Raw genomic sequence first — 16,721 nt, 5'->3', positions numbered from 1 at the left:
CTAAGAAGATTTTCAATAGCATTTAGAAGTAAGTATTGTGTTATAAAACACGTATTCTTATTCGATCTTTGTATTAATGAATTGAGATAAGAGATGTGATGCAACAGTCAGAAGCCACTCTCAGAGCTTACAACTTTTACACTACTACACTACTTTTACTTACAATTTTATTGCCATATTGACATTACATAGCGCTTAATAAGATACACACAGTTTTTCACTGTGTATTTGTCCGACTATGCGATGAAAAATAGGTTAATAAAACCCAAAATTGCAATATACCTTTTATAATACTTTACATAAAAAAGTAACTCATAATTGTATATAACAGTTAATAATAAAAAAAAATTTCATTTTACACAATTGAAGGTAACCCAAGATTGGCACAATTTGTACAGAAAGATTGCGTTAGGATTAATAAAGTGAATGATTTAACTAAATCAAAAATTAACAAACGAACATGATAATGAAAGTATTGAGGTAGATAAAATCTGAGAATGTGGAGGGATCCTTTCAATGCGTATAAATTACTTTCAACAATAACTACATACACATCACAAATTTTCCTTAAACATGCAAAAAAAAGATCATTCTAATAGTAAAATATAAAATGAGCGGTTAAAGAGAGCAAATAAAGATATGGGTTAAAAAAGATCAGTTTGAAAATAAATTTTCAAATTCCTTATTGCGAATTCCCAAATATGTACACGTAAATAAACTCAATCTAAAATCGCTTCATTTTGTACTTTGAACATTCAATAAAGAGCAATTAATATTAATAATATTTACAATCTTAATGAGAGGGCGGTGCGTCTTGAAATCACAAAAAAAACTAGATTTGCTAAAAATTTGTGCGAGAATACTGTTTCCGCACAAATTTTATAGTATAAAATTGGCAGTATTTACAAAATCAAGATATCACACATCAATCAGAGCGCCACAATATCACTAAACCTAAATCGTTATCACATAAAAATAGAACCTTAAAAATCGATAGGTTTCGTAAGCTTCATGAATAAAAAACGCAACTAAATGTCAAGCCTTACGCTTCTTCAATTGGTAGATGTGGTCCTTCAATAAGCGATCAAACGTCTCGTCAGCCTGTTGTTGGTACTGGTGGTGTTGGTACGGGTAGTAGTTGAGCCTGTTGAGGACTCTAACGTCATCTGCAACAAAAAATTAATGTTCTTGTTATAAATTATTGTAATTTTAGTTTAAGTATTGAATAAAATATAAAAGAGTGAAAATATAGAGCAAAAACTTATAGAGGCATAATACATTAAAACATTAAAGTAAAATTTTAAAGTTGAGAAGTTTAAAGGTTACATTAGAACATAATTATCTAAATAAATTTCAAACTAATAAAACTATGAACTCACCGAGATCAGAGTAGGCAGCTTTACAAAACTCCCTGCGCCCCCCAAAGCTGATTTTGTAGTAAGGAAAAGCGGGATCATCGTTTCCATGCTCATAGGCAGCGTGAGCGTCTTCTTTAAATTGGAAAGTGACAAAACCGTAGTTTTCCCTGCAAAGATATAATCAAGTTAGTACTAAAGTCAAACTAAAAGCGCCAAGTTTAAGTAATTTAACTACATCACTGATGACAAAAATTTAGTGAATACTGTTGCATATTTATTAACAATTGCCATCAATTTTAGTATGAATTAAATAAAAGAAGAAGGCATACCCTATATCCCGGAAATGCAGGCTAATTTTGTTGATCGGGCCGAATTTTCGGAATTTCCTTCGTAGATCATCTTTAGTAGTATTTCTGGATATTCGACCAACATAGATAATTCGACGTTCTTCGACCGCGTTCAAATGATCCTCGTCCGCATTGCTATTTCTTGATCTGCTAGAGTAGGCCGGAGATCTGGATCTTGATCTTCCAAAAGACAACCTAAAATTATAAATAGAGATATTACAATCGGAAATTGGACTCAAATTAAAACACTACAGTAAAGTTAAAAAATATTCTTACCTTGAAGATGATCTCGAAGAATAGTCAGAAGATCTGGAATAATACGGACTTGGTCTTGAACTGTACGAGTTGGTTGAACTCCTAGAGCTCAACGACGAAGTGGAATTGTTTCTAGATCTAAAACAAACGTTGTAATTAAAATACATGACTTCAAAAGCTTCAAGTAGTAAACTCACCTGGGACTATTTTTTCGAGAGCATCTGGAGGTTGATGTGGTGTGCTGTTCCTTGCTTTGTTCAATCAGAGACACGTTGGTTTGTGTAGCGACCTCTCGAGTTGGACATCTAACTCGATTTTTCTTCATATAGACAACACTCTTAAATTCTCCATGTTCTTCATCGGGTTCCGTTTGGGGCATAGCTTTGTTCGGTCGTTCGCTTTGTTCGATTAGTTTGGGTATTGTTTCCATTACCGAAGAAATCAATGAATTTTCAGTGTTTTTCACCACATGATCAATCAAAGGCTTGATTTCCTGCAACTTTACAACGGGAGCGAGCGGATCTTGCTGATCTTTCGATATCCGGAAATCGGTGTTTGTGCCGAAACTAACAAAGACTTTACACTCTAAGTCAGCTGGTAGTTTGGGGGGCTCAATATTTTCCGGTGGATCTTGTGGAGACTTGAACTCGAAACTCGAAACTGCAGGGACTTCAATTTCTGGCTTCTTCTGCTCAGATTTTGGTGTAGTTTTTAACAGTTCCTCTGCCATTTTGCGTAGCTTTTCCTGATGGCGTAACATTTTCTGGTGGGTGTCCTCTTCAGGGGGCGGCGAACTGCTTTTGGGCGAACATCCTTCGGAATTACTCCTGGATGTCACAAGACCGTTTCGGCGTTTTTTGTATTCCTCCAGATTTAGTTTTTTTCGGTTTGTTTGGGCCGATTCGACTTTATGTATTGTGTTGGTTTTAAGTAGAGAAACCATCAATGTGCCGTCGGCGTTTTTTACTGTAGGTTGCATACTTATCACCGTTTTGTCCTCGTTCTCTGATGAGGTTAAACCAGAATCTTTCACCGAATTAACAGGATTTTGGCTTGGTTGATTACAGATTGGTTGTATTTTTTTTACGGCTTTTTCGCACTTGCTATTTGAACTCGAGTTATCAGTCATGCAGTAAGAGTGATCCAAAATCACAGTATTCTGACTAGAAGCAGGTTTAGCTTTAACAGTTGCCTCCTGCTGCACTTTAGCACCACCTCTCTTCTTAATATTAGGTATAGGATCTATCACAGTTATCGGTTTGCGTTTTACGGATTCCTTCTTTATCCGGTTTATTAATTCTTGGGGTAAAGCATTCGCTATTTGCTTATTATTTTGTTTAGACATCACGTTTGCGACTTGGGGTTTCGGAAGTTTTTCTGAAAGAACCTTTTGATTGTTTATAGATTGTTCTTCCACTTTTTTCGGACGTTTAATATTATCACTGGAAGCTTGTGGAAGTTTTCTTTTTTGCATTTTAGGCTCCTCTTTCAATGGTTTAGCAATCACTGGTTTTTTCTCTTCAACTATCTCAGTCTTAATTTCCACTTTTGGTAGATTTTCATGATTCATGCGCGCCTCTGTAGCTTCAAATTGTAGTAAAAGATCTTCTATATTGCCGGCTTCTAATACTGGAGCGGAGCCTTCCTCTGATACAGTTTCTATATCCACTTCATCTTCATCTTCAGAAGGATTGCTGGTACCATCAACAATATATTTCTGAGCTTCACGATCTATCTTTTTTCTGCCAATCCCTACTGCTGTTACAATGGGTGGTACTGGCGGTGGATTAACATCTTCAGCTTTTCCAGAATCATTGTCTATAGGTAATGATTCACACTTAATATGATTTTCTTTACCATGTGGTTGTTCATCTTTGAACACATAGTCAGTGATATCAAAGGAGGATAAATCTGTGCTGCCAAAACTAGTGTTCAATAAATCAGATGAACATGATGCTGTTCGCCCCTTCTTCAAATCAGGACGATCTCCTGCCTTTAATCTTAATGCATTTTGAATTTCTGGGTCCAATTTATCAAAAGACAAGAAATCTTCTACAAGACTTCCATCCTGCTTGATAAACTGTGCAACTGAATGATCAGTTAATATCCCATTAGTCTGTAAATTAAATAGTACATTCACAAAACTGTTTGGTTGTGAGAGTATAATTATTACTTACATTAAGTACTGGCAGTTCACATGTTTGCACAATTTCCTGGGGTGGGATTGTTTCCTGGGGTGGGATTGTTTTTGACGGCTGGGGAGATTCTGCCTCTTCCCACTCAAATATCTGCTTTGGCATCTGTTTGGGCATTGAACATACTTCAGAAAACATGTCATCATATTTTGAGTCATATTTAGCATGTGAATACCCATTCTGTAAAATAAGTTGAAAAAAATTAGTTTTTGGTAGGTATAGTGTGAATTTTATAAAAAAAATTATGGGTTTAATGATAATTAATCTAACCTAATTTCAGTAATGTTTTAAAAAGGGTTAAATTTCAAAAATCAATTTACTTTCTTTACTTTATACAAATGTGACAAAATACCCAAACCAACATGAAAAGTCTATTACTCAAACAATCTGATTTATACTGATAATTGATCAATATTAATTAATTTCCTATAATTCTTTGAAAATTTTACATATGATTTTATGGTTAATATGAGACAGCTAATTTGATTTGTTTAATTTTGAATTTGATTGAATTTAATCCAGAAAGTTTCAGGTTTTAATAGGCAGACTTAAATTCTGTATTCTATGTCCAAAAATAACTATAATATGCTATATAAACTATATTTTACAAATGCTTTATTAAATAAATACAGGGTGTTAAAGTATTATTTTTTTTAGTTCTTACAGTGTTTGATCATGCTGTATATCATTGGGAACACTCTCTATATTGTTGGATATTTAGATTCTGCTCAAAAATCAAAAGATATTTTATAAAGCATATCCTATACCTATCTTTAATTGTTTCTGAGAAAATTGTGTCTATATAAGTTGTCATATTATGTAAACATTAAATAAATCAAAAGCAAAGTAAATTTAGGTGGTAGAGCAATTTTTTTGAAAATTTGTCAAAGTTTTTAAATTTGTTTAATACTACCTCATAAATGTACATTGCTTTTTATTTATTTTATGTTAATACATATGACCAACTTATACAGACACCATTTTCTCATAAATAGTTGAAGATAGGTATATAATATGCTTTATAAAACATGCTTGGATTTTTTAGTAGAATCCAAATATCAAATAATAATATGGTGTTCCATTAAAGAAATGTAATAAAGTAATAAAAAACACATCCTAGTCAACTATGTAATGTGGTTTTTCTTTTAGGTATTCTGATATCTTTACAAACAAAAAAGCTGATAAAAATGTTATAAAAGTTAATGAAACACACAAAAACTGATAGTGAAAAATAAAATATAGTAATTTTCCTAACAAGTGGGAAAGTGATACTTTAACCAGATTTTTTCAGAAAAATGTATAACAAAATTTCTGATTTTTTTAATGAGAAATGTAAAAATAACAAACACTTGCACTTAAGTATAAAAAAGTTTGTGGTTTTAGATTTAAAAATTATTTAGGGCCCTGTTAAAGATAAATAACTAAAACCCAATTTTAACAAAAAAGTTTCAGCTAATCAAAATGTTATAAAAGTTAATGAAGCACACAAAAACTGACAGTGAAAAATAAAATATAGTAGTTTTCCTAACAAGTGGGAAAGTGATACTTTAACCAGATTTTTTCAGAAAAATGTATAACAAAATTGTCTGATTTTTTAATGAGAAATGTAAAAAGAACAAACACTTGCAGGTATCAGAAAGTTTGTGGTTTTAGATTTAAAAATTGTTTAAGACCTTGTTAAAGATAAATAATAACTAAAACCCAGTTTTAACTAGAACTTAAAATTAGTACTCATTATTAGTTTTTGTTATTGCAATTGGTATAACATTGATTCACTATTGTTTAATAGAAGTACTAGTATAAAACTGAGTTTGAGTGAATCACAAGTACCATAAATATTAACTTGTATAAATACACTTTATGAATTAACATTTATCATTTATTTTGTAACCAAAGAAGCTCACCAAATACTTTATACTAAAACATTTTGCTAGTCAAAACAGTCATTTTCTAGTAAAATCTATTAGGACAAAACAAGCTAATATTTTGGTACTCAAGACTTGTTTAACATAATGATCTTTTAATTACACATTAAACATACCTGGTAAACATAGGAAGACTCATGATTCTTGAAGGTAAACTGTTCATCTTCTCTAAACAGTGTTACATCCATTCTTGAGGCTATGGAATTTTCTTCTCCTGTATTCACCTGTTCTGACTGAAGGACACTTTTGCACTGGCCGTACTGGCTTGCTTCTATATCAGCACAGTTCATAAAACCGGCAATCACTATTGTTTAGGGTAGAACACTTGAATTTCACCAAACTGTATGCCTAATGTTTAGACCGGACACGTTGTTATAGGTTAAGATGCGTTTCTGTGTTACAGATTTTCGGAGTAAATGCGGAACAACTTGCAATGATCAAGATTACACTTACACTGAACAACTTTAGGGGTGGGACTCGTGTATTTATAAGGTTGATCAGGTAGAATCATAAAAATGTAGGGTATTTCCAAGATGTTTATTTCACCCCTAAGATTCGTAGCGCACGTGAAATTTTCTCTACCTGACAACTCTGACAGAGGTCAGACCGCCGAGCGCCGGCGAGGCGGTCCAGTGTTGCCAAGTCAAAATATACAATAGCGGTAGAATAATCGGTGAAAAAACGGTACAAAAGGATAGATAAAATTTAATTTTACATTATTCTACTATTTTTTTAAATGATTAATTATCTAGCGAAACATTTTTATAATCAATTCTACATCGAAAAATAATGCCAGTTTGCTATATAAAGCATACTTCAAAAAAAAATTTTTATTTGTTTATCCATAGTTTGTACTTGGAATGAGATAATGACAGTTTTAAGCACATTTTTGGAATCTTCATTAAATTTCCTATCCAATGTACTGATTTTCCAGGTTAAAAAACAGGTGGATTTGACAATTCGAATTATGTAAAATATTTTACAACTGGTAATATTATTAAAAACGGTAGATTATAATTAAAAAAAAACGGAGAACGGTAGTAGAACCACAAAAACGGTAGACTTGGCAACATTTCTAGAGACGAATTGACAGAACGAGCGGCGTTGCGGCCACTTTTTTTAAGCTAAACTGCTAAATTCTAAATTGAATGCTTACTGCTTAGGCTAGATTGATAAATAAGAGTTAAGCAAAGATTTAAGTTTAAAATTTGACAACGTCGCTCCCTTTTAGGGGGCATTGTTCTTCTAGACTTCCCTTGCACTTCGATGGCACCAAGTGAATGGTTTTTTTTTATGATCAGGCTACATAGAGTACCTACTGGTGCCGCCAGTCTAAACTGCGATTGTAAAACCTTTTCACTATGTCCTTTAACTAAACATCATAAAAATTCATGGAAAATGTTTTATTCCAAAAATTTATATTGCAGGCACTCTAAATCTAAATAAGACAATTAAGCTACCACGTGGGATCCTATGGCAAGCTCGCGAAATACCATGTGACCTCATACTTTACGGAGTTTTTCCATCACAAAATGACATTTGACGGAGTAAAAAATCTTTATACTGCCCACATTATAACCCAATATTTTTTTAAAAAATCGATTTTGAAATGCTCTAAAATTTAAATATTTTCATTAAATTGCTTGCTTTAAAGTATATTAATTTGTTCTCGACGATATACGTGAATAAACTAGGTAATAATTTTCATCTATCTTATGATGACAGTTTAGCCGGTTTTCAATGTTTTTGATTATTATATAACCTTACAAGGGCAGTGCTAATTTCCAATAATAATTGTTTTCTTTTTTTAGTAACAATGGGCAACACAGTATCAGCGGCAGAGCTTGCTGCAGCCCAAATAATACACCCAAATGACCCTGAGATCCAGAAATCATCTGTACCCCATCATCATCATAACAGACACAACTTTGACATTAAGGGGGGCTATCCTGAAGAATGCCCAATGCATAAAAAACAACCAGCCGCTTCTGAATGTCCTGTAGGAGGCGGACAAGGCGATATTAATCCATTGAATATGGCAAGTTTCAAAAAGTTTGAAAGTTTTAAATTAACATAGAAGGGTTTTAGATGGGTCCAGCCAATCAAAATCCAGCCCCAGGACAACCTTTTTCTCTATCAAAAGATCGGCAAGTTTCAACTATACCAAAAGCTATAGTAAAAGAGGGTGAAGCCCCTTTCTGGGTTTATCCCAGTGCACAGGTTTAGTAAAGTAATGTTTTCCATGTAAAAATATTGTATTTTTTTATGGATTCTAGATGTTCTGGAACGCCATGTTGCGTAAAGGCTGGAGATGGAAAGATGATGATATATCACAAAAAGACATGAATGATATAATTAAAATCCACAATGCAAATAATGAACAAGCTTGGCAGGAAGTTTTAAAATGGGAAGCTTTACATTCTAATGAATGTATGGACCCTAGGTACAATTATTAAGTTCAAAACATTTTATTATGAAACTAAAATTGTTGTAATGTTTTGTAGGCTGAAAAGCTTTGGTGGCAAAGCCACAGACTATAGCCCAAGGGCTAGAATTAGACAGTTAATGGGCTATGAGTTACCCTTTGATAGGCATGACTGGATTGTAGACAGGTGTGGAAAGGATGTTAGATATGTTATTGACTATTATGATGGAGGAAAAGTGGATAATAAGTTTCAGTTTGCTTTACTGGATGTGAGGCCTGCTATGGACAGGTAAATTAGTTTTTCTTAGTTTTTCCAAATGTGGCAAAACAATGATAATTAGCAGAGGGTCATATAATAATGCAGTGTAGATGAAATTTAAATAATGACACCTTAAAGTTGATATTTTGAGGGAATGGTGACAAAGTCCTGAATTACAAAATTTCTAAAATCTTACATTGTATGAAAACTGATTTCTTAGAGTACTTTCATTTTTCTTGTTTTTTATCCATTTTTGGATATTGTTTAGTGATATTTCCAAAAATGTCAATTTTGCATGTTTTTTTTGCTCTTATTTCTTTCTACTCAATATGAGCACATAGCAGGAATTAGATTTGTTTACTGAAGATGAGAGGTAGTAAAACACCAGTTAAGTTTATTTAGTAACAGTTATCACTTTTACTAAACTTTCTAATCATTTCCATAGAACATGTTACATAAAATAAAATTATAAAATCAGAAAAACTTAACTTTAGTTCAAAGATTGTGACTGGAAATTAGCAGACATTTAGGGCTTAATTAATACTAATGCTACACCTGAACTATTATCTAATAAATTATTGAATTTCAGCATAGAAAACGTTTGGGACAGGATGAGAGTGGCATGGTACAGATGGTTTTACAGTAAGGAGTAATTATCTGCCTATATTGTAGTTTCTTGGAGGCTGTCTCCAATTTTTACAATCAAGTATTTATTATTATTTTAACGATTCATTTTTGTATTTGACTGAAATCTCAGAAGTGCCATCATATCTCTGAGTATTAATGTTTCTTTGAGGTGAAGCCGCTTTGAATGTTTCACTTAAAAGTACAGGAAATAAAATAAACATGAAAATGGATTTATGACCTATTTTATTATCACCCCAATACATACCAAAACTAGAATACCATTAACATACCTTTCTGCCAAACTATTATTGCCAAACATTCTGACCTCTTGGTTGTAAAACAAATTGTTTATCTTCTTTCTGGGTTTTGCATTGTTTTGTTTGTACCTGGCGTGACTCAGCTTATTTATTTGTTTGAGTTTATTGCCCAGGATATCCTGATAAGCCGGGCACCTGACTGTTTCCTAAAAGGGCGTCGACCATCTAATTTTTAAACAAATTTGACTTAATGACATCGTTTTCAATTATCAAATTATCATTTTGTAGGCGATTTAATGGCTAGTGGTTTATGGATAACTACACACACACACTATTTTTTCAACTTTGACACCCTGTTTCTCAAACAGGTCATACAGCTATATATTTTTGGATCCCTATATCTCCTTACAGTTTGTGACACAAATTCAGGGACTCTCTATGAGTATGATAATGTTCTTCCATGAAGCAAAATAAAACAGCACCACTATTTCAACTTTTTTTTATTGTAAAATGACCAAGAATAACTCTAAAACTTTCAGAATCAATATATAGTTGTTGATATATGTAGATATAATATGTATTCGATTACATGATATAGACAATCTTTAACTAAATAAATATATCATCATTTTTTTTTTACCTTACCCGATACAATAAATTAGTAATTGTTCTATAACTTACTGTTTAAAAAAACCAACTGAACTGGCCGTTCTGATTAATACTGATCTTGGCACCCGAGATTGATTTGATTGACTGACGATCGAATCAAATAGCCAATTTAGTTTTTTTCGGCGAATGCAAAGTATAGAAAGAGTAAACGTCTACATTATACTGTATGATTGCCTTTAGCTAGATTCTTGTAGAAAAATGGTTTTACACAATTTCTACAAAAACCTTTAATCATGAACGATTATCAAGACCGCAGCGTCTTCTTAACATCTACTATTATTTTAGCAAAAATTGTGAGCAGAGTAATAGTACTTATAAGTTACGAAAAACAAAACATAAAACACAACCTTGAGTTTGGATTAATTTGTCCGAGAGGTGTGTAAAACCCCCGATTAAAGGAAGATTAACTAGATTGAGTTTATAACTTTGTTGAAACGTTTAAAAGCATAAAAATCAGCGATGTGCTTTAATTCAAAAACTTGTTGGTTAATTTAAATTGTGCCCATAGTTTAAGCTAAGTTTTTCTACAATTATTAACCCTAAGATTACCTAACCTTTTAAGACTATTTAATTAGTTTAGAGTACATTTTTGGGAATATAGATAGTTATACGCGTGATTTACAGACAAACTCGTCCGATTTATGAGTTGTTATATTTTATTATTAATTTTTAAATATCTTCTTTTTAGTCAAAAAAGTGATTTGTTTCATGTTGATCCCACGGTCAGGCACGAAGGCCGTTACCACAAAACGCGTGCGCCAGTTCATTACACACACTCTATATTTTTAATTTTTAAACAATCACCAATCACAAATCCTTGATGCTTCTGAAAATAGAGTTTTGCAACGTGAAGTTTCAATCCCGTTTTTGGCAACCCCAAGTTTCTATTCGGGCAACTTTTTCTTTATAAAATATATCGCGTAAACAACAACAATTGACACTTTAGAGAGGCTTTATAGGCGAAAAACGAAAGTACGTACTTTATATACAGAGAGGGTGTTTTTTTTTGTCTTAGAAGCTTGTTTGGATGTTTAAAGTTGAAGAGTTCATTAACATATTTACAATTTAAATATTTTACCCTGTACAGCCTAACAGAGAGAGCTTATTTTATAATAATATACTCATCATTTTATTAACATTAAAACGTATAATAGTGGTAGAAACTCCGGGTTGCTAAATTTGGTTATATTGGTTAAAGGTGCGGATAGAATTTAGAATAGTATCGAAGTTTGTGTGGCCGAGATATATAAAAAAGTACCTGTTTGGGTGTACAGGTTCTCTCGTGTCAGGTATTCAATGTATATATTTCATTTTATCAAAAATATACATTTTAAAATTCGGTTTTGACTTGTCTCTTGGCTAATTTTCCACTTTCTTTTGTATTGACAGACGGGTCAAACCTGTACGATAACGCTGGTTAAATTCAATTTTCCTGAAAATTTACACTGAACCAGTGAGATTTCAATGCTAAAATGTTGAAAAACAGTTAAATATCATGAACATTTACTTACTAGACCATTTGTCGTCATTCTAGTTAATTTCCAAAGTCAAAACGTTTGAAAACCAATCAATTGTTATGAAAATTGACTTGCTGGACTATTTTCAATCATTTTAGTCAGTTTTCAAAGCCAAAACATTTGGAAAACAGTCAAATTTTAGGAAAACTTACTTACTGAACCATTTGCAGTCATTCTAGTCAATTTCCAAGATCAAAACGTTGAAAAACAGTAAATTTTTATGAAAACTGACTAACTTGGCCATTTTTTTGTTTTTTTGAAAAACAATCAAATTATTCTATTTTGGAGAAATGCTCACATATTTCAAACAAATCATTAGATTGCGTTATCATACAGTGTTGCCAGTTCGTGCTTACCCACTTACAAACCTAAGAAAAAATCGTCGTTCTTAAAAAATATATCTATTTTCAGAAGAACCAACCAAACGCGGAAGGAAACGTAAAACGAAAAAAAAAAAAAAAAAAACAACACAAAAAAAAATACTGTCGAAAGTAAAATTTAATGAAGAAAATACAAATCAAGTAACGTAAACTAGGAAGATTAAATGCAGTAGGTAATAATAATGATAATCATAATCGTAAAGATAAAGACTAAAGCGTAAATAAATACTTTCAAGAACACCTGAGAAGCGTTCCGCGCTCGAGGGCGGAGTTGAATCAAAAAACAAAACTTAAAAAAAAACTAATAATAACCATGAGAACAAAAAAAAAGGAGAAATAAAAAAATGATATTTTCAATAAGAACAATACAGTCATACAGTTATAATATTGTAGATATTGACTTCGAATTTGGCAAATGCATGCTCGCGTGATATGTCATTCGACAAATATAAAATTTTGATTATACAAAAAACGGGAGGAGGAAATTGCATGTAGTACTACAAGATATAAACTGCTTTAAAGACCGGACAGTATTAAACCTGAAAATGAAAGTACCTCCACGCAGTTTGTTTGTACAGGCTAAACTTTCGATCACGCTTTCATTTTTACAGTTTTAATTTACTAGAAGTTATATGAAATTTATGATTGTCTTAGTAAACAGTGTACAATACTCGCTACACTTTTTTTTTATTATTGAAAGAGTATATTACTATATTTATTTAAGTAGCGAAGATTCAGAAGCAGATTCAGGCAAGCGCGGAAAAAAAGGAATTACACACGACACAGCGAATTGAGATTCATCTCAGCATTTTTCGAGATTTTTCAGTTAATATTAGAATATAATATGTGATTTAAAACACGATTGCCTGTATCGAGAGAAATTATGAATTCGCCATCACGGAATTCATATCTCTAGGGTACGGCTACACCCTGTGATTATCCTAAACTAGATTCACTGGCTAAAATCTACCGAATACGCTAAAAAAAACTCCGCGACACGTTTAAATATATCTATATAACAATACTTACTAGGACCATATTTTAGGTACGATCACTAAACTTTAGGTTTCTTCATGGATCATTTTTTTTTTAGACCTTAATTTAGTTTTAGAGTCACATTTTTCATTGTCATTAACCAAAATACTGACCGAAATACAGGCGACGTTTAGTTTTCATGCATGTCACTGTTTTTATAAATTGCACATAAGCAATCAAATGGTAAGAACCAATTCTTGACAAAGATGGAGAAATAAATTTGTGACGTGTCAAAGTAGGTCACAACTCCTTCAATAAACTGACACATGTCATTTATGAAGTTTTTATCCATCTTGATTTACTGGTTTGTATTTGTTAATTTTTTACCATTGATTTGCTATACAGAGTCCTACAACGGTAAGAGATATAGAATTGGTTAAAATGGGGGCAAAGTTGCGCAATTTGGAGCTCAATCAGCTCAAAATCCGGAGATATATTCGAAACAATCCGAAATTAGGAAAAAAGGTTTTAATTTTATTGTGAGCTTATTTGATGAGATAATTCAAATTTGTTCACACTTTGTCATTGCAACTTTTTCACCTGTAAAACCTGACATCGTCACGTTTAAGCAAATTTTGAAAGTGCTTTGTTTTAAATGTAATACATAAAATATGTATTTCTGTAATGCTACTATTTTTATATTAATAGAGAAGAAAAAATAACAATCATCATCACCAGGTAGTTAGTAGGCCTGTTTGTAGAGAGAATCTCCAACTAGTAATCAGAGAAATAGATCCATCCATTGTCCACAAGTCAGAAGAAACAGAAATACAGTGTTCTCTGTCAAGTAACTATTATTTAGTATACCTGGATGTAAGAAAATTACTTTGTAGAACTTTCTAGATGTGCTTTCTCTTCTCTTCTATTAAAAAAATCTAAACTAGGTTTTTACACAATAGTTAGTAGGAAATAGGGAACTGTTTAGTACAAATGAACATTCTACTCGAATCTTAAAAACAGTTAGAGACTCAGGTTTAATCTGAGAAAAATTGTGTAATGGATTTAATAAAATGACATTTAGAAATCGTCTACATTTTTTTCAGTTGAGATATTTTCAAAAAAGGTAATTTTTTGATTTTACATTTTATTTTTTGTGTGACGTTATTATTGGACATAGATCAAAACTAATTCATCTTAACAAAAACTTTTAAAGCCTTTTAAAGTGATATAACCATCATCAACCTCATTTTTCTTAAATACAGTCCTTACTTTTTATTATCAGATTCTGAAAGCCTTTTTTATTCCGAATTCATCGATATGTCACTTTATGGTTTAAATGTGTTTTACTCTGTTTTTTAACTTAAGAATTGTCCTATTATGGATCTGAAAATTATGATTTATTCTTTTTTAAATTAAAAATTGCCTATGCCAATAAATAGTTTAGGTGGTTATTTTTAATTTAAACTAAAAATAAGTTGAAAAAATCAAATTTTGTTTCAATACCAAGAAAAAAGTTTATAAATAGGGTTTCAGAATTTAGTATCAAAAAATTAGAACCGTTTTTAAAAAATGAGTTGGATTATGGTTCTGCAAAGAAGAAACGTCGAATATAAAAATTATGCCTGTTAAAAGAGCCTTAAAAGTTCCTGTAGACGTCATAGTCACGTGAGCATTCAACCAATGAAACTTGACATTTACAGTTTCTGAGTTGGAAACCAGTCAGGAATTGCCTCTGCGAACAGATCTAGTAATTCAGCAAATTCTTCAACATTCAAGAAATGAGAGAAGTACGTCATTTAAATCAGAAAAAACAGCATTCTCAAAATCTGCAATACAGGATTGCATTTTTTAAATGTTAAAATTGTATAAGATTGAAATTGCGCAACTTTGCTTCCATTTAACCAACTCTGTATTATACTTGGACACCCTGTAAATAACTTGGAAATGACTAATGTGGTTTAAGTAGAAGTTTTGACCTTTTCCCTAATATACCTGGAATAACAATACTTTGATCTACTTCTTGTCTTAGGGTCGGTACTTTCACCTCCGGATAAATTTATTCTAAAGTGACCCTCAGACAAACATATAGAAACAAAAACGTCGCCTTTAACTCCTAAAAAAGGAGTAATTAAATCTCAGAAAAATCGAATGTGACTGTAAACAACTCGCCAACCAAAACACGAGCAACGTATTAATTATTAATAATAATATTTTATATTGCACATCATCATGAATTAACCTAGCAGCTTGCACGCTTTTAACAAGAGTTAAACTGTCTCTCTGTATAATAATTGCTTTAATAATATTATAAAATTCACAAAAAAAATAACATCGCGAAGACGTTTTGTTTCCAGATAGCTCCGGAAATAAATAGTCGTGAGTAATACTGTGCGAAAAGACATCGATCAAATTACTTAAATGCCGTTGTACAAAAAAAAACAGGAGTAAGAAAATATATTATTTTCACTAGTACGTAAAATAGCTACTAAACCGATATGATAAATAAATCTTTAGTTCTACTAGTAGTACGTAGAACAAACGTAACTCTATATGATATACTGTATCAGTTAAATGAAGAGCGAAAGTTCAACGAAAACGAGTCAGAATCTCTAAGAGCTATCTAAAATTTTTTATCTAAAAAAATGCACCAGTTTAGGTTGATCTTTCACTTCTTGTTCAAACGAAAAAATAAAAAAAACCTGCCAAATAACAGTCTAAAAAAGTTTAACAAAAAAAAAACCGTTTCGTTTGCAACGATTCAGTATACATACGAAAATAAATAGTAAGCGCGCGCCATTTTTCTTTTTGTTCTTGTTATTTTGGGACGTATCGAAAACGTCCGGATTATAGCTACCATGCGGACTGGGCTTAAAAATGGAATGAATACTGTTCATCGGACTCAATTTAGGCCTTATTATATACTCGATTTCGAAAACGAGACCCGCAAATGATTCGATTCGGACAGTTGGTAGTTGTGCATCTTGATTAGCGCCACCACCGCTTCTTCAACGCTCGGCAGTTGGATTAGGGCCATTTTTTTGTCTTTTCTGAAATTGTCCATCAAAAACAGTTTAATCCGAATTCAATTTGTTAGAAGGATTCTGCTTTGTTACTACTAAATTTGTGCAACTTTGAAATGCAAAATTACAGACATTACGAGAAAACTTACGGGAAAAATTTGAACGCTTTGACAGTAAATCCGTTGTCCGTAAACGCCTTTTTGATATCTTCTTCATTAACAGTAGCCGGGATGTTGCTCAAATGCAACGTGGCCGAAGGCGGATAGATGTTTTGATAATTTTTCGATCCCGGTTTTTTGAACCTGAAAACAAAAAGTTTCGACCTGACCTACATCTTCAGGTCAAATCACTTGACATACCTGTGTAAAGGACTTTGAGTGTAATCTTTTGTTAGGCCTGCGTCCGGTTGACCTTCTTTGGGCATTTGGACTGATTGGTGCTTGCTCAACATCACCCGGATGTTCTTCCCGAACACTTTTAATTTGTCCATGTGGGTGATGGCTGCCATTAAA

At 32.2% G+C, this 16,721-nt stretch overlaps 3 protein-coding genes across 14 annotated transcripts in view; 1 reads left to right on the top strand and 2 right to left on the bottom strand.

The window, feature by feature from the left end:
- Nucleotides 1-271: 271 nt before the first annotated feature.
- srl (PGC-1 family member spargel) lies at nt 272-6,685 on the bottom strand. The gene is made up of 7 exons (XM_081977813.1): nt 6,197-6,685; nt 4,138-4,335; nt 2,158-4,076; nt 1,982-2,098; nt 1,688-1,900; nt 1,380-1,525; nt 272-1,166 (listed from the first exon to the last, which is right to left on the bottom strand). Exons 1-7 carry the CDS (start codon nt 6,368-6,370, stop codon nt 1,036-1,038), a joined length of 2,898 nt encoding a protein of 965 aa, XP_081833939.1. The 5' UTR covers nt 6,371-6,685; the 3' UTR covers nt 272-1,035.
- Nucleotides 6,686-7,618: 933 nt separating this feature from the next.
- Cchl (Cytochrome c heme lyase) lies at nt 7,619-9,621 on the top strand. Its single transcript, XM_081979229.1, has 6 exons — nt 7,619-7,774; nt 7,892-8,118; nt 8,169-8,300; nt 8,357-8,523; nt 8,585-8,794; nt 9,354-9,621. Exons 2-6 carry the CDS (start codon nt 7,897-7,899, stop codon nt 9,415-9,417), a joined length of 795 nt encoding a protein of 264 aa, XP_081835355.1. The 5' UTR covers nt 7,619-7,774; nt 7,892-7,896; the 3' UTR covers nt 9,418-9,621.
- A 511-nt stretch (nt 9,622-10,132) lies between these two features.
- The window catches only part of heph (polypyrimidine tract-binding protein 1 heph), a 128,306-nt gene continuing 121,717 nt past the window's right edge, over nt 10,133-16,721 (bottom strand). For 11 of the 12 annotated variants that reach the window (XM_081979217.1, XM_081979218.1, XM_081979219.1 and 8 more), the window contains 3 exons: nt 16,569-16,710; nt 16,359-16,511; nt 10,133-16,236 (listed from right to left, as the gene is read on the bottom strand). In XM_081979217.1, coding sequence (XP_081835343.1) covers nt 16,104-16,236; nt 16,359-16,511; nt 16,569-16,710 — 428 coding nt within the window. In that variant the 3' untranslated portion in view covers nt 10,133-16,103. Of the gene's footprint in view, nt 16,237-16,353; nt 16,512-16,568; nt 16,711-16,721 lie in introns of those variants that run through there. The other variant, XM_081979223.1, reaches the window with a different exon arrangement.

This window comes from Ips typographus, linkage group LG4 (genome assembly GCF_016097725.1).
Source record: "Ips typographus isolate SLU linkage group LG4, UJ_Ityp_2.0, whole genome shotgun sequence".
In the NCBI taxonomy this organism is placed as follows: Eukaryota; Metazoa; Arthropoda; class Insecta; order Coleoptera; family Curculionidae; genus Ips; species Ips typographus.
This window is presented reverse-complemented; position numbering and strand designations above follow the sequence as displayed.

Bases quoted from the DNA above. Each gene is read 5' to 3' on its own strand.
- Cchl (XM_081979229.1), top strand. From the start codon at position 7,897: ATGGGCAACACAGTATCAGCGGCAGAGCTTGCTGCAGCCCAAATAATA. The intron at 8,119-8,168 runs GCAAGTTTCAAA...GAAGGGTTTTAG, and splicing joins ATATTAATCCATTGAATATG to ATGGGTCCAGCCAATCAAAA. The intron at 8,795-9,353 runs GTAAATTAGTTT...ATTGAATTTCAG, and splicing joins GTGAGGCCTGCTATGGACAG to CATAGAAAACGTTTGGGACA.
- srl (XM_081977813.1), bottom strand. From the start codon at position 6,370: ATGAACTGTGCTGATATAGAAGCAAGCCAGTACGGCCAGTGCAAAAGT. The intron at 1,901-1,981 runs GTAAGAATATTT...TTATAATTTTAG, and splicing joins TCTTCGAGATCATCTTCAAG to GTTGTCTTTTGGAAGATCAA. The intron at 1,526-1,687 runs GTATGCCTTCTT...ATATCTTTGCAG, and splicing joins CTGCATTTCCGGGATATAGG to GGAAAACTACGGTTTTGTCA.